Source organism: Magallana gigas, chromosome 5 (genome assembly GCF_963853765.1).
Source record: "Magallana gigas chromosome 5, xbMagGiga1.1, whole genome shotgun sequence".
NCBI classification, from domain to species: Eukaryota; Metazoa; Mollusca; class Bivalvia; order Ostreida; family Ostreidae; genus Magallana; species Magallana gigas.
Genome location: NC_088857.1, coordinates 27,199,339 through 27,217,472, shown reverse-complemented (window position 1 = coordinate 27,217,472; position 18,134 = coordinate 27,199,339). Strand labels below are relative to the sequence as shown.

At 32.9% G+C, this 18,134-nt stretch overlaps 1 protein-coding gene across 1 annotated transcript; it reads right to left on the bottom strand.

The window, feature by feature from the left end:
• Nucleotides 1-125: 125 nt before the first annotated feature.
• LOC105330937 (uncharacterized) lies at nucleotides 126-16,597 on the bottom strand. The gene is made up of 20 exons (XM_066083995.1): nucleotides 16,539-16,597; nucleotides 15,468-15,511; nucleotides 15,214-15,271; nucleotides 14,519-14,686; nucleotides 13,507-13,647; nucleotides 13,015-13,182; nucleotides 12,669-12,718; nucleotides 11,931-11,985; nucleotides 11,594-11,632; nucleotides 10,910-11,206; nucleotides 10,236-10,430; nucleotides 9,797-9,944; nucleotides 9,518-9,548; nucleotides 8,808-8,894; nucleotides 4,875-6,879; nucleotides 4,433-4,790; nucleotides 4,114-4,334; nucleotides 3,883-3,998; nucleotides 3,426-3,546; nucleotides 126-2,912 (listed from the first exon to the last, which is right to left on the bottom strand). Exons 1-15 carry the CDS (start codon nucleotides 16,552-16,554, stop codon nucleotides 6,877-6,879), a joined length of 1,500 nt encoding a protein of 499 aa, XP_065940067.1. The 5' UTR covers nucleotides 16,555-16,597; the 3' UTR covers nucleotides 126-2,912; nucleotides 3,426-3,546; nucleotides 3,883-3,998; nucleotides 4,114-4,334; nucleotides 4,433-4,790; nucleotides 4,875-6,876.
• Between the last annotated feature and the right edge of the window lie 1,537 nt (nucleotides 16,598-18,134).

Here is an 18,134-nt window from a genome sequence, read left to right as displayed (position 1 = left end):
GTGGATTTGCTTGTATCAATAAACAATAAAACTGCGTTTTCTAAATCGTTAAGAGAGTAAATTCGAGGCAAGGGATACCTATGAGAAAAATAAGATAATGCGAATTCTAAAAAAAATTGTAACACAAAAATAGTAATTTTAATAAATGTGATATGACAATGAAGGAAACGAAGGCTATTGAAACACACAAAATGGTTTGTGACTAATGAAAAAAATATATAAACTTTAATTATCCCTCTCTGGAAACTTTAAAAGTAACTTGAGGTGAAAATGAACAAAACAGTTGAATGCCAACTGGCCAATGTGGAATTAAATATATTACACATCTTCATCTTCGCAGGTCATAGTTGCACAAGTATATGGGTTTTTTTTAAATTTACACCAAATCACTTTAAAAACAATGTTTAAAAACAATGCTAGACAAAGTACTTAATTGTTTCAAATGAAAATATTACGCAGCCAATCAAATTTTACCCAAATGTATTGAGTGCCCACATTTCATACATTCCAAACAAAAATTAAGATGAGTTGTGTTTTATACAAACATGTCCAGGTACATTTCTTGAATAATCTTTAAAATGTAGCGAAACTGAATGTCATAGTTCTATATGTGCTGCCCTGTACAAAGTTCGAAGATATAAAATATCCATGAAAGCGGAAGAAATGGTAGCCTTTCTGAATGCAAGCGACTATTATTACTTAAATTGTCTTTTTAAACCTTACCCAGTAAATAGTAATTACTTGTATGTCATTTCCCTCTGTTTACAAGTTAACGTATTGTGAGAATCACTATGAATATTGAAAATAAAATATTTAAGAAACCTGAGATTGTTTTGATAATTCAACGTCGTGTCTGAAACATCCATAATCAATACAATAACAATTTTGAGAAATCTTAATTTACCGAGTTATTTCCCTTTTCATGATCAGAATGATTCTTATCGTTTCTTCATTGATATATGTATATAATAAACCTTTTTGAAAATGGTCGCAATATTTCTCTTTTCAATTTCTCCCTATTGCTTTTAAGGTTTATTATGTCGGCTAAAAATACTTTTTTTAAAATCAGCGGGGAATTTGAATTTTAAACGACATGATCATGTTAAAAAGTTGCTTTGAGTGACTTACTGATGATTTGATAAAATAGTAAAATAATGTGAGAAAATATATTTTCCTTTGTGTATTTCCGTAAGAGATCTGCTTAACTTTGAAAAGAGTACCAAATGAAGGTAAATTGTCACAATATGTTATCTCTTGACTGTCAGTGTGTTAACAACCCCTGACCTCTTTTATCTACAGAGGTTACCATCCTTTGCATGAAGTACAATGTGATTGTTACTACTTTGAAATTGTAAAAAGTAAAAGCAAAGTGGTCGGTCCAACAGGAAAATTATATATACAATATTTTAACAATATATGACTAGACACTACCCATACACTGTTACTGCTATCATTTTTTTTTTTATTTATGTTTTTAGCGAAGAATTTTGTTACTATTTTCATATTGACGTAGGAAATAGTTTGATAAGAAAAAAATGACATTTTACATCAAATATTCCATCAACTCCAAAAACATGCATTTAAAGTGTTATATTATTTCAAATTCATACAGTCTGGAGTAGGAATTTCCACCATCTATATTTCCAGAAATGTAAAATGCGGCACCGCAGCTAGGTGTTGTTACAGTACCTGACCATTCATCTTTATTTTGGGTCATGCTTATTTTAGCAACCATTGCCTTCACGACAAGTGGAGACTGAAACCGACAGGTAACCGTTGTATTAGCAGGCAACTGAGCTGATAAAGGTTCTATCAGTTTGCAGCCGTATGTTTGCGCTCGAGGATACGCTTTAGGGTATCCTGGACAAGGATCTGCCGGTTTTGTGCACTCGATAAGAAAGCACGCCATATCGTGATACAGATCATCATCCCCATCCACCCTTTTACACATCAGTTCTAATTTGTATAAATCCATATTCGGAAAACAAGCTTTTATATTCAAGCTGGTGTGTGTGGTTGTCACCAAAGAGTATTTCTCTTTACTCCAAGGGAGCTTCTTAGTGGCAGGTATAATTTTTGCAAGCGTGGGGACGTTTTGTGTTGTTGCAAATGTCATATCGACGAACCCATCTTCACTTATAATTTTAACAGGCACTCGATTATTATCTTTCTTTAAAAATCCATTGTCGAACGCTTCAAGATCCATTCCCCACATCTGCCCATTGTTTTCCGGGTATGGACTAAAGTTTTTGGAAACATCTGAAAATCTGATGAGATAAGTCATCAGTGATTGATAAGTGTTCTCAGTTCTATCAACTTTTCCATAAATAATTAATTCATACTTCCCATTTGAAGGCGGTCGAATAGCAATCGAAAATAATCCAGATTTTTCCTGCCGCAAAAAAATAAATTCATTGCAAGACAGTCCAGTCTTCATGTCATATATCTTAGACGTAGTACCGCAAAGAAACTCATTTTTGTCTTCTATTTCGATAACAATTTCTTCATGAGCCTGCACGATGCCCTCTTTGTGCGTCAATGGAAATACATTCCACATCATTGCACTATGTTCTAATTTCAATGCCTTGTGGTAGGTCTCAAGAGAAATTGGGTTTTCAAGTAGCTGCCATGAGTTGGAAAATCCTTCTTCCTCAGGATTCCAAGGAAAATGGGCATTAATAAAGTGTTTTGGTACTGTAAAAAAGTAGAACGGTTCGAGTTTTTTCTGAAATGAGTTGTTTTTGTCCAAAAAACCAGCACCCCAAGTACACTCGACAAAACGCCAATGTCCGTCAATGCGAACAGCGTTCCATGCATGATCTGTTTTTTTCATTGGTGTAAATTTATCTTCTGGTGAATATCCAAACCCTTTTGAAAAACCAGAAATAACTTTCACAGGCAGACGAGCTATCCTGCAATAATATCAAACAGTTGATAGTTAATTCATTTTAAATCTAATTATTTAGCATGCTATTACCAAGTCAATTTATCATTTAAAATACATAAAATATAGTAATATAACGACATCAATATTTCTATGTATCTAAAAAGAAAAACAGTTTTGACAAACGTAAATTTGTGGATAATTGTCATAAACATAGAAATTATGAATGTTTGATTAAAGTAATCGGTTCAACAACAAAATTCGATGGTTGGTAAATAAAGATTAAACTTCAATACTCTTTTATCCTTTAAATTAGATGAAAACCCCCAAAATAAACAGGTTCTTCTTAGATCAATCTTTCTTGTGTAGAAATTATATGTTAAAAAAAAATGACGAAAATGTAATCATTGAATTAAAAAAAGCTTTTGGAGCACTCAAACTTTATATATAATCAAACCAGTTTTCATCAAATCTTGTGTTGCACGTCGGAAACTAAAATCAAATATAGTTAACACAAAATTTAGGCAAAATATTGAAATACTTGCGTGCACAATGCTTCGAACAAATTAGCGTATCCACTACAGACAGATGTTCCCGACAGAAGGACAGATTCAGCATCAGTTCCACCATACTGGCCACTAAAGTAACCCTCTGTGTTATATCTACCAACAAAAGCAGTGCTCATGTATCCAACGAATAGGTATAAAGATCGACAAACCTAGCTTTTCAGAGCCATATGAATAACTTTATAACATTAAACTACGATAGTACACAACAGAGAAGCCAAAACTTTCTTTTCTATAAAATTTTCTTTCAAATAAAATCTTAAAATATTCAAACTATAAAAAAATGTGATTTCACAATTTTACCCGCATCGCCTCACAACTACTACTTTTAGGAGTTTAAACGAAATAGTCATAATGTTGTAAAATTAAACAACATTGAAGAGGGGTAAAAAAAGGTCAAGAATAACAATATACAAAGATGAAAATATCAACCTTATGTAATCTGCTATCCAAATAAAGATAACGCGGGCTTTCTTCGAGTCGGAATTGGCTGGGTTAAGCAAATAGTCTGCTAGCGTAGCGATAGACGTTTTAACTTCTTCAGGCGCCTAAAAGCAACATGTTTTTATAATATCACATCTTGTAAAATGCAAAACTCGTTGACTTGAATAAATAGAATAACTTTGATGATAGGAAAAATAATAATGTGAAAAAAGTAACTACCGAAAGTGCATGTTGATCTATTGCGGTGAAATCCTCCTTTATTTCTAAAGTAATTTGGGTGGATACTTCGTCATCCATGCTTTCTCTGAAATTGTCGGAAGTGTTGGAAATTTTTTCCAATTTGTGTTCTTTTTGTTCTTTTGTAGTTTCATTCTCCAGTATATCGGGACTATTTAGGTCTTTAGTCGAAAACTCTTTGAAAGATTCGTTATTTTCCTCACCTAATTACAATTACATATACTAGTATATATAAAATAAAAAACATAAGTAATGCAAATCAAAAAAGACATTTAAGAGATCATTTGTTGGCTTTTCTTACCATGTTCAGTATTTTTTTTTAATTTCAGTGTTGGGGACATTTTCTGTTTTTGAAACCAAATCCAATGTTGCACTCGACGAATCATTAGGAATCACCTCCTTATTAGCCAAGGATTCTTCGTCATCTTCTTGTGTTTCATTTTGAGTTTTATTACCTTCATCTTTATTCACCGATACAGTTTCAGACAGTACTTCTTCGTCTCGATTAATTTTTCTTAAGTCTTCATAACTGCTGATTAAATTTTCTTCACCGGTTTCTTCTCTCTGTGTTGTAGTCTCATTTTCCAGTATTCCAGACCTATTTTCAGTACTTTGATTAGAAGTTTGAGACTTTTCGATGCTATGCTGAAGATGTTTATCTAAAATAAGAAGGGAAAATAATACGACATTAAAACTTCAAACTTCAAATAATCATTTGTATTATCTTTGTTTCCTTTTATGACCTTGTTCAAAGCTATCCGTTCTATCTCTGTCATAAGTTTGGAGGAGGTCATCTTCTTCTGTTTGTGCCACTAAATCTGATGAGATATTAGAAGAATTATGCGGAATCACCTCATCTGTAGTTAGCGTTTCCTCGTCGTCTTCTTGCGATTCCGTTTGAATTTGGGTTTTGTCATTCTGTTCGATATTTTGTTCCGAGAATTTTTCTTCTGGTTTAGACCGTCCTTTGTTGGACCGTTCAGCGAATTCGTTGTTTATTTTGCGAGTCTCTGCGGAATTGTCCACAGGACTGACTTTTACGGAAGCACAGCATCCCATGTTTTGAGGTATTGTAACCCCTTCTCCTGTCTGTTTGTTTTATGTATATTGACCACTTCCTTTTTCCAAAAACTGTTAAGACTTCCTTACTTGGAACCGATTTATCGATTGATTTTCGAAGTTTTATCAACATACTGACTATGCAATGAAGGCTTTCAAACATGACAGCGCTACTATTGACCCAATGACTAATTATTGGCCTACTTCTGATTTAAATGTCTACAATTTGAAGTACATTGTACAGGCCTATCAATCAAAATTTTGGGTTTCGAACATATTTTATCAAACTTTAAAATCGATGTTAACTTCGCAAAACAAGCCCCAAATCTTGAAAGTTTACATAATTGATGCATACACCTAAGCATTACTTAAAATAGTAATTTTTGCCGATATAGGCATCCACATCCATATGTATAGCTATTTCAAATGAGAAATTGTGAAAACAAAGCAATAAATTCAAAAAATTTTACTTCATGGTCTAAATTTTAAATCATATAACTTATTTAATGACATATAATATACGATATCTATTTTAAACAATACATATATTAAGATCTAGTAAATGAAAGATGCCTACAGGTTTATGAAATTCAAGATATAAATTCTTTTAATGATGCTTCATTACAATATCTTTGTGTCATAGGGTGTACCAGGGCTTAAATTTTAGGTAAACACCATAAAAAAATCATGTTTTAAACAACCATTTTCTATGAAATATGAAGGATAAAAGTAACAAATCTCGGAGTTTTGTCCATTTTTGACTAATGAAATATATCTAAAATGCCTACAGTCTTTCAAAAAAAGGCATTCAACGAGATCTTGACCTCTTCTTTTAAATGATGTCAAATAAAATATAGGTACCGGGATTACTTTTCCCGTGATTAAATATAGAATGTCAAAATTCTTTTATCTTTTAAGCCGTAAAATACGGGAAAAGATTAATCAAATCAATTATGACGCCATAAAGGTTCTAGCACCAAAAAGACAAGCTGGGATCATTTACTAAACCTTAACTCTTAATATCTCGAAATAATAACTAAATCATGTTGATATGTGGAAGTTTAATTTGTGTAACATATAAATTACACACGGTGCATGGAGATAAAATACTTGTACGTTTAAAATACAAATGATTTGTTAATCAATAGAGAATGATCGAACTGTAATGAAGACTTCTTAAGTTAAAAGCTTTGATTGAATAAGATTGTTATTTATCGACGATGATCAAATAAGCCATATCAAAACGTTTTTAAAAAAAATGCTTATAAAAAGAACTGAATGATCAGAGGTCGTTTGAGCATGAGGTCTGTGATCTGTGAGGTTTGTTGTGTTCCTGTATGTATTGGCATGATACAGCAATGTTACATAATTATTATGTTCTTGGTCAAGAGGGTTATGAATAACCAATAAAATGTCTTTGTCATATCAGTAATTGTACTCTCATAATTATGGGACGAAAAGTTCTTGAAAACCAGTAAAATTAACCATTAACAAAAACCAACAATATCTAACATCATAGAGTTGTGATCATATATTTTCAATTCTTTACATTCAAACTAAAGGCTAGTTTACTTTTAAAATGTCGGTGTATACAGTCATTAAACAATCAATTAAATCAAGAATAACAGGAGTTGTCTTTCGAATGGCCTTGACTTTGAAAGACAAGATATCATGCAAGTTGTTTTATCACTGCAATAGAGAAAATGATCAATTTATTAGAGATACATGCATACACATATTGGTTCTTTTTCAATTTGTTTTGCTCTGCTTTAAAATTTTTGTGTTGACATTTACTTAAATTAAGCTGACAAGAATTCATAAATACGCATTATTTCCCTTTTATCTCCGACTACCGCCATATTAGTTGTCAATTTCTATTGTTCTGCTCATCGCTACACACCCCCTATATAAGGCCGAGAGCACTATTCATGCTTCACCGCATTCAGGTATTTCATTCACCCTAACACGTTACGGTTACCTTGGACGAAAAGACGTGTAGAAACACGTTTGAAACAAAAATAATATGACAACCACTTCACTGGTAAGGCATATCCAATGAATGACGAAACAAGACAGACTGAAATCCAGCCAAAAATACTTCAAAAATCCTCGAGAAATGTAGACCGTTTTCCTGTGTATAATATAACATCGCACATGCGCAAACTACACACTGGCAGATCGAGCAATGTCAATGATCGCATGGATTTTTAGAAACGGATCGTTTTTGTTGGAACGGATGGAAACAATGTTACGTTGTTACTTTCTTGGATTGACTATCATTTAGCTACTGTGTTGGATGAACTGCCGCCGGGGTTTTAAAAATGATGCAGACGTTATGCATTCTGTATGAACGACAGACGTGTTCGATGTGCATGCGAAGTAAAAAGCAGCGCTATCTGTGCAAAATATTACGGATACCATGGAAATTCTTTCAAAGAATAAATATATTTTGTATTTTATTGATTTTTGTTTCTATTATTTATCACGAACATTTTACTATATTCTGTAGTTCATACATTCAGAAGTCCGTGCAACCTGAATGCCTCGATCAGAAAGCAACCGACCGTAACTTTCTTAACCGGTATATATACCCCAGTGACATTAGAGGAGCGATCAAAACTAATATGGCGACCAAATGCATTTATGAATTCATGTCACCTTTAAGTTACTAATCTACAATGGCAACTATCATCTGTATATATTCTTATGAAAATGGTTATCATTATAACATCTAACATATCCTTTTCATATTATTTAATCAATTCAATTCTTTTTATCTCGCCAAATGTAGATACGTGCACATGTGTTTAGTTTCATATCCCTCAGTTCTCATTCCTGGTAATGTACTTTGCTTATATTTAGGGTTTTATTTGGAAAACGCTTTCGCCCCATCTCAGAATGGTCCTTCGTTAAAGGTGTCTTGAAATTCAGGCCAAACTTCACTCGTTTGTCATTTTTAATATAGAACTAACTATGTTTTCACATTTTAATTTTGCACCTTGCTTATCCTTATTATATGTACTTTTATCATTTGGTTATCCTTATTACTTTTACCTTTCCATTTAACATACTTTTAACACCATGACAACCTTTAATTCATCAAACTAGTGTGTTTGTATTTGTTCTAGTTATCAGAATTTATATACTTTCGACATTTTAAAAAAAGTCCATCGATTCTTTAGATTCTTTAGAGAACACAACGTGCATTCAACATTTTAGCGCATCAACAAAAAGTTTTCCAATGATGATGATCAGAACTGGAATACAAAATCAAATCAAATACACCAGTTTGATAATTTAGGATTTATCACCATGTAAAGATACAAGATTAAGACGTATTAGCAATAATTGATTGGAAGGATCTTTATGCAACTTAGTGGACTAGACACATGAATATCCCAATTTAAATTGCAACGCGCAACCGAAAATTGGACCAAACTTTTTAAACACAAATTATTAAAAAAAAGGTAAAGGTCTACATTAACCGTTTCAAATATCAATCCGACAATAATCTCGACCGAGGCTCGTGTACAAGAGAGGTAAAACCAGAGCTAACATATGGATTACTAGTATAATACCAATAAAGGCTTATAGATAAAGGTTGATAATAAACAGACCTTTCCTTTACCCCGTCCCCGTCCCCGCCCCATTCCTGGCCCTTTGGCATCAGGTGGTATTACTCCTTGTCCGCCCCCTCCTTTTGCCTTGGAAATAATGAAAATAAATCATTACATGATGATAATGCTCAAAAGGCTATTTGTAATGAACAAGATATCTGTGACCCAATGCTCCCTAGTGATACCCCAGTTCTGATGTGATATTACAAAATAAGCAAAGTCGACATTTCACTGGAAGTTGGCTTGTGATTGGTACAAAAATATATCCCACAATATCGCATGCCTAAACAAATAATGTGTTAAAATTTCAAGCATCTGCGATAATTAGTTGCTAAGAAACCTTTGACAAAAATTTGTTTAAAAATTTAGGCATAAAATAAACAAAGCCGTCATTTAACAGGAAGTTGACGTCCGATTGGTCAGAAATATATCCCACGGTATAGCATGCTTAAACAAATAGTGTGTTTAATTTAAAGTATCTGCAATAGTTGCTTAGAAAAATGCGACAGGAAATTTTAGTTACGAACAGACAGACAAACACACATGGGTAAAACGGTATACCCCCTTCTCCTTCGGAGCGGGGGGCATAATACAATCGGTCAATAACTTTAGTTCCAGTCAATCATAAAAAAGATGAAATTACAATATGGTTATTCTGTATACATTTACAGGTATTAATTTCCATTTATATACATGAGTTCTGTTATTACCTTCTCGGAACCTTGAGTCTTCTTACGACACCTTCATTTGAAAAAAAACCCAGTTTTTTTTAATTTATTGAATCAAACTTAACGTAAATATCGTACGAATTGCAGATCTTTCCTCATAGACTACTACACGCGCGTTATTCAACAGAGATATTTTGCGATAGAAAGCATTACTAGTATCAGTATAGGCCTTGATAAATGAAATTTTAAAAAAGCATGCAGTATATTTTTAATATGGAATTTTAATGACATCATTTTTGAAATCATTCAATAATTACTCACAGCTTGTAACTCACAAATCCTGCCACCCCCAACACAATGATGCCACAAATGCCCCCGACGATGGCTCCAGCCCCGGAGAACCCCTCCTTCTCTTTCTTGTTCACTAACCGTATGACGGCACGGCCCCCACTTTTTCTGGTTCGGTTACCTGAACCGTCATTGAAAATATATTGTAAATTAACATCAACAAACCTCACATATACTTGTGTTTAGTACCTAACAAAACAATATATACAATATACATTGCTTGGAGTGTTAAACATACATGTGTGCAGTGGTTACTTAAACAATAGCTACTCATATAAAGTAAACCATATTGATTTTATATAGCATTTTTTTTTTATCTCTACTTCTTGCATTATACAGGTGTGTAGATAACATATTAAATGAAATAAATTATAAAAATAAGGGAAGAAGTTACGACATAAAACTGATTTGCCTTTAAGTTTCTCTAGTCTGCATTTCTTGCTGCCAGTTGAAAATGGGGTGTCTCCTAATTTAAGCCATCCTCTGACCATCGTTATTTTCTTTTTAGACAAATTCGGGGCTTCCACCGCCGCCTGACACTGGAATGCTCCCTTTAGAGTTTGGCATAACTTCAATGGTACAACTATTGTAAATGTAGCCTTTTTTCCTTAAAAAAAGTATAAAGAACGTATCGTTGATACCAAGAATTTTTTTTTTGAATAGATGTTCAGTTTTAACAATGAAAAAAAGCATTATACCTTTGGTATTCTGCACAATTACACATTACCCAGATTTGTACCTTAACAGGCATTCAAATATAGTTGATTTTATAGGTAATGCAAAAGGAATTTACATTTTGAGGAAACCTTTAACAAAATGTGATATCAAAGACGCATGCGCACAAGAGGCAGGTCTCGGACTCTTTGAGGGATCGCATAGCATGATGGCCATCTTATTTTTATTTAATTTATATTGCTTAGACTCAATGAATTTATCATAAAAAGCAGGCAATTAACATTCAGAAAGAGTACCTCGTAAAACGCATATTCAAGAGTAGCTGTATTCACTTAGACTTGTGTTGTTGCCTCCCAACAGTGTTTCTGATTGACCAGATTTGGATTGCATACTTTTGACTTCATTGCTTACCCTCGCCTGAATTCCCCCTCCAGGCCATGCCTTTGTGTTTATCCAGCAACATGCGCAGCTCCGGAAACATCCGGACTCTGTAGGGATCCGCCCACATTCCCGTACTTCTCACCAGTCCGGCGAGCAGTATCCGTGCATTGGGCCACTCTTCGTCGGGCTGGTAAAAAATGTAAAATGCTTCAACAGAGTTGACAGTTTTTTTTATTTTCCTGATATTAACTTTACATGTTAACTCCATATATTTCATGTTCTTTTCTTTATCCTCGATGAAGTTAGCGTGCATTTTTGTGTATCCACCTGGAAAAAAATAATTTCAAAATCTCAGTATAGTATGAAGTTTGTTGATACATCGACATCCACAGTTGATTGAGTTTTTTGTTGTTGTTTTTTTCTTTTTTTGGTTCTGTTTTTGTTTTGTTTTTGTTATTTTTTTGTTTCAAGTTTTTTTGGGGAGGGAAGCTGTTGTTGTTTTGAGTGTATATATCAATTTGTATCATCATTTTTTTTCTTTTTATTATATAACTGAAATTACATTAAATTAATTTAGTACTTTTATGTAAATAAAGACATTTCTTTCAAGAAATACACTTAAAAGAATAAATGTTTTTGGAGTATATTATAAAATTATCTCCCTATCAAGACATCATCCATGATGAAGTGACTTTTCACATCGCTACAGCCTACCCTCGCTTCGCCACTTCTTCGGGTCTCCCTTTTCCTCAACTGAAAAGACAAAACAAGGCCAATATTCTTTGCTCAACATAACACATTTTTTTTTGCATTGCAAACATACAAACCGCCATTTATTTACTTTGATGAAAACAGTAATTTACAAATCAATGGCGTCGGAATCAAATTGAAAGTGGTGGGGGAGGGGGTAGACTTATCAAAAATCTTGACAAGCAACCCCCAACGTTCCAACGCACATGTATATATTCTCTTCATATCAGTACCAGATACAGGGAAAGGCCAGTTTGCTATTTCCGGGTTGATATTATCGTATGTACATGTATTTTTATACCTGGCATGAGAAAAGCAAGATTCATTGAATCCATGTAAAATCCGGGTAAAGAGTCCTGAAAAAGAGTTAAGAGAAAGTGAATATTGTTCAAGTAATATAAAACGCATTTTTAAAATAAAATCTTACATAACAACATTATGTTGTAAGTAATATTTGTATCAGTCCAAGGGGTCGCATTTCGTTATTTACAGGTATAAGAAACATTAGTTACTTAATCTTTGGTGGCTCATTTCGTAGCAATGATTGCAAAAAAAACCCCACAATTTTGTCCGTGTGTGAATTTCTTCTAACGCATATATCATAAGTGTTGGAAAACTTTATTTCAGAATACAAATAGATTTGTGATTCGGTTTCGTATGAAGTTGTATCTACACAATCAAATCTCTTCAAAACTAGGAAGAAATAATTACATTGGATGCATATATACCGGTAATGATATATAGAATACCAAATTATGTAATTTGTCACTAGATCTGATGCATAGGATAGTATCTTTGTTTAATTTATGAAATTTATCACTTTTGGATGTAACTTTACTATTGTCATGCAAACAAAAATGACCTAAGTATAATACAAGATGGTTTTACTTTAAGGGTGTAACTTTTTGAGAAATAAGAATTCGTATTAAATTGATATTTCGCTCATCATAAGCGAATGAAGACATACGATTATATATTTAACTACTAGTATTCTTTTAACTTTGAATTTACAAATTTCAACTTTGAGTTTACTACGTACATAGATCTCCATGAAGTTTCGAGCGAGGTCCTTAAATTGATTCTTTTTACCTACAAAGTTAATAAGATGAGAACAAAGTTTGCTAGAATTCTATGAAATTTTGTGTGATATTCAAAATATTTCGTCAAATGTAGATACAACAGTTTCAACAGCTCTCTGTACTCTATTTCTTGTCTAAATACATTTACATATATGTAGGCATTGAAGATCAACTCATTTAGTTTTTGTGTAATTCTCGATTCATTGCAAACTTTACAGTTTCAATGAAATATGCAATGAATTTTCCTTGCTACTTATAATCTAAAGCAATAATCATAAAATGTGATTGAAAAACTGCTTGGCATACACGTTGATTCCACTTTTCCTTCCTTAGTCGTTTCGGCATCGAATTCTCCACGAATAGGCACTTCTCCGTATCTATTGTTATACGCCCTGACCAACGCCTCACAGCGGAACACCCCCGGGGGGTCGCACTTGTCCATGATAAAGTACATGCGCAGGTAATCATTCCTGTCTTTTGTCAGGAAAACAACCCAATAGAAAGTGGATTAGTAGAACAATCTATCAGAACCATTTGTATGCTAACAAAAAATACTTTGTCTACTACTCTCACAGTAACAGCATTTTCATGCAACAATATGACATAGTTCGTACATGTACATGTAATTAGCAAGTATCGTAACTTCTAATAAACCACACAGAATATTCACTTTAATTATGTTATTGTATTTAACCATATGGTAACTAAATTTTTATATACATGTATTTTCATACATGTATATAATATACAATGTGCCCTGCATACTTTGGAGTTCTCTAAATGACCAATAATACCAACTGTTTTGTAACATGTGCATCTCCGAGTTCATGTTTTCGACAGCACATACTAAATGAGGTTTCAGATTGGTCACAAGATTGTTCCTTTTCTCCCATCTAATGTTATCTCTACCCATAACAGGCATATCGTTCAAGTATGAACCTGAAGTGTAGAAAGTTTACCATCACTTTTTTCAGAGATATACTTGTTAAACATAAATATTTCGATCATTTCTTATCATTTTTTAATAGTTTCTAACGTCCATTGTATTTCTCATAAGCATTTGTTTTGAATATAATCATTGTTTTTTCTGTGATAAAAAATTCTATGGGCAATATCATGCTAGATTATCCATACAATATGGTTTAAACATTTGGATTAACAAACTATATGATAAGCATCTGTGTCTAATGATCCAATATCGTCACCTAATTCGATTCACAGACACTTAAAAGATTGATATATAGGCGTCGGAACCGGGAGGGGGTGGCTGGGGGGGGGGGGGGGGGCTAGAGAGGGCTTAGCCCCCCTACTTTTTTGCAAAGTCTGACCTAACCATTAGGGACATAGCATCATAGAGGGTTCAGTCCCCCCCCCCCCCCCACTTTTTCTGGCAGCAAAGATAATTGTTCCTAAATTTACCTTGAAAGATTGAGAAGTTGGAGTAATAGGCATACTAGCCCCCCCCCCCTTTCAATTTGCTTCCGACGCCAGTGTGATATATATAACCAAACATAAGCTGAGAAAAAACTAACAAACAAAAAAGTCGCGTGCGTGCGTACAGATGGACGTTAACAGGATATCAATAATTGTTTTCAAACGCAGCTTCCTTGACAACTAATTGTAAAGCGTGTAATTCTCCTGTGTATCAAAATTAAGATACCTAATAAAGTAAATGAAGATTTCAGGGTGTAGTTTCTCTGTGTGGACGAAAATTAAAGTAGCCAACACACGAAAGAATCATTCCCCGTATTGTCTGAACTAACAATAAACCTTTATTTGTCGGTCCGTACTTTCATCTTGTATATCTTACCTGCAATGAGACCGTAAGTTTTAGCGGCTTTGGGTCGCCACCACATGACCCACCACATGATATAGTGCACATTCTTAAATTTGTCGGGGTCTAGACGACACGTTACAGACACAATTTTGGAATTGCCAATACGCCTCACCTCCCCAATCGCTTTGACTACACCTTCGTCTGAAATGGTTTTATTGAATCTCAAAAGTTGATAAATTAAAAAGAAAAACTACTGAAACAATTTCTTTGAAAAAACTTTGCATGTTTTCTCATCATTTAGAAAATTAAAAAAATTATTGAAAATTAACATTTTTCAACGGCCACATCAGTAGCCCATTTTAAAAAGTGGGTAGTCTTAAAATCTGTACATTTGCAACAATTTTGTAAATCGCTAAAACACTTATTATAAGTTAGCATTAGCTGCGAAAAAGGAAAATATCTAATTGCAAAATTTAGTACCATGGCAAAATTATTTCATTTTGATCATTTTGTCCTAAAAGGAATTGTAAAAAATATTTACTTTAACTAAATTAATTGAGAAATTCATAATCTCCCGCAAAATTTAAAATTTATACCGTTATGACTCATTAAACAAGACCTTTGCGACTTATTAAACACGACCATTAAAGATAAATAAACTATTTCGCACTATATTTAAAGATAAATTTCTGGATATGAAATTGTCTTTGCAAATTAAAGGTATGTACCTGACCATGCCTTTGTGTTTGTCTTGTCAATAGGTCTGACATCATAATCTTCTTGCATCTGGAACAAAAAAGTACAAGTACGCTATGTTCATTCCAATCATTTGTGTTTTCTCAACAAAGATGCATCTGCATGCAAAGTTGGTCTATGAACAAGAAACTCTTCGTCCATATTGTTCATCCAAGCAACATAAGCCAAAAATCACAATACATGTACTGTGCTTCTAAATTGAATTTAAAAAAGAAAATCAAATTACCCGTCCATCTGTACCAAGATAAAATGTCCACATCATCAGAAAAACTACAGATATGAAAAAAAAAATAAGTATTTTATCTAGATAATATGGTTATAATCTTCAACAATATTTAATAATTAAAAGTTTCACTTTGTATTGTATAATATTTCATTTGTATTTCATATTATCTCGTTTGTTTTGTATAATTACTATTTGAATTGCATATTTTAAATATGAATGGAAATTTATTAAATTAAATAAATTTTCCATTTATATTTTAAAGTATTTTATTTGCATGGTGAAAAAATTCATTTCCATTATAAAATATTGCATTTGTATTGCATGATTTTAGTTATTTGTTTTGTATCTTAGGGGTTGTTTATATGTTGCCATGCAACAGATGGAATTCTCGACCAAATTCAATGGTCAATAAAGTGCTTAAGTCATTACTATTGTTTTTTGCTGACATCCGTATGCCTTTACGGGAATAAAACGTGTTTACGTGTCTAAAGGATATTTAGAGACAAGTAAAGTAATGACATCTATAATCTGTTCCAAATTATTGCTTCCATCATTTTTTGATGATTTTCAATAAAAATACACATACATGTGAAAGAAGTACAGTTGATATCAATGAAATGGAAAATATCCAAGATATCTTCATTGACAAATTATCTGGACATTTTTCATAGTGGATGTACGTAGTTTAAGCAGAAATGTATTTATTATTATTGAAATATCAAGCGAAAAGTGAAAGCAAAAACTCGGGACAGAGTATAAAGTAAAATATCTCAGAAATTGTTTAGCAGAAATTTTCACAGAATACTTAATTAGTTTCATAAGTCCAAAACCGTGCTCAACTTTTTATGAACAATAAATATACAGTTTTGGTTTTTGGATGGATGGAACTGTAGCTCCAAGGTCCGTGGAACTACACTTCAGAAGATATTTAACGCTGATGAATGCATTTTTTATATAGAAAAAAAACCCTGCTATTCTATAAGGCTAAAGTGTTGTAAAACCGGTCTGTGTCGGTATAACTAGTCTGTCTATTGCAATATCATTAATATATTCTTTAAAACATTGACTCACAATATAAAATCTTCATATTTTGACTTCTGCTGTGTACTATTTCAAATATTTTGCTTTTCGAGTCCGACCCTTAATGCTGTTTAAAATCAAAGTACTGAGAGTACTAAACGGACTTAATTGATGTGTCTTGGACATGTAAGTGTCTGACGTAAATAATTTGTTTTACTGTGCGACCATTGGGGAGAGCGTAGCATAAATTGAACTGTCAATATACAAGATTACATGATCATAAATTAAAGGGGGAAGGAAAGTCAAAACACATTTTATCTAATATGTTTTACGGTGCAACCGTTGGGGCGAGCGCAGCATGAAAAATAAAACAACGTAAATAAATTCGATTGCAAAATAAAATAAAACATACCTATTTTTTCAGTAAATTTACATTATTCATAGTTTATAAGATTTGTTATAAGTAGAACAATAGTTGAATCTCAGATACAATGAGATAATAAATATTTTGATGTAAATGTCCATTGCACTTTATTTCCTCTTTTAAGTGATTGTAAAGTACGTCAATTCATCCCTTTTTTTGGAGTAGACATTTTTTCTTAAACTTACATACAAAAATTGACTTATCATAGAGCCCCCCCCCCGTTAAAAAAATCAATTTGCACATAGAAAATCGAATTATCATGGAGTTGCCCTCTCCACTTTTAAAAAAATAATAATTCTAAAAAAAATTTTAATTTACGCTTTAAAAAATTTGCTATTATAAAAAGAACTGCTAAAGAGCTGAAGTATTAGAATTTTCTTTCATGAATTTGAGAATTATCATTTTTTCCCCTTTTTGCTTGCAACGATTTTTTGGATGAGGCTGCCATCCATCCACCCAACCCCTGTTAAAAACGATGCAATGTGAACATTCCTGGAAATTAACATTACCGTAATTATAGTGAATAAAATAAATGTTAGCATTCATCCAAATGAGTGCAAGTTACAACTGTTTCCTATATCTGAACATAGACATATATATCTATGATCTGAAGAAATGTCCTAGCTCTTTCTTTAGCTTTTCAAGATTTTGAGAGGAATTTCAGCAGATTTACAATAATTTTAGTTAGAGTAATTTCCCCTTATTGTAACGTCAAAGTTCACGTTGGTTAAGTGTCGTCTGACTTTGTAAATTAAGGTATCCGATGTACAATTGACCAAAAAATGATGCCTGGTAAGGTATATAATCTATGTACTCGTTTGATATGTAAGGGTATGTAGTTTCTAAAAATAGATTTTTTCCCGCCAAATCACTATGGGGAAGTAACTCTAGCGCTGTAAATCACGCACGGTAAAATACTACTTTTCTTTGACGAAATTCATAATCCAACGCATATTTCCGTTACCTGGTAACTTTCGTGTTTTCTATTCCTTTACGATTGAGAACTTGTAATTTTAGAATTAAAAATCTAAATTGTTGAGGTTTTTTTTTTCATTCATCTTCGTAAGCCAAGGGTTTCTGATCCGCGCCCCTCCTGTATATATCAAACCCTTGGCTAGCAAAGTTGGGGGTATTTATGAATAACTGATAGCGAGCGAAGCGAGCTCTAAGAACTAGTGTGCGCGGGAAAAAGAACGAGCTAAACCTACAGTTCATCAAACAAC

Bases quoted from the DNA above. Each gene is read 5' to 3' on its own strand.
- LOC105330937 (XM_066083995.1), bottom strand. The intron at 11,207-11,593 runs GTAGGCTGTAGC...ATTTTTTTCCAG, and splicing joins GAAGAAGTGGCGAAGCGAGG to GTGGATACACAAAAATGCAC. The intron at 10,431-10,909 runs GTAAGCAATGAA...ACTTTTTTTAAG, and splicing joins GAGGGGGAATTCAGGCGAGG to GAAAAAAGGCTACATTTACA.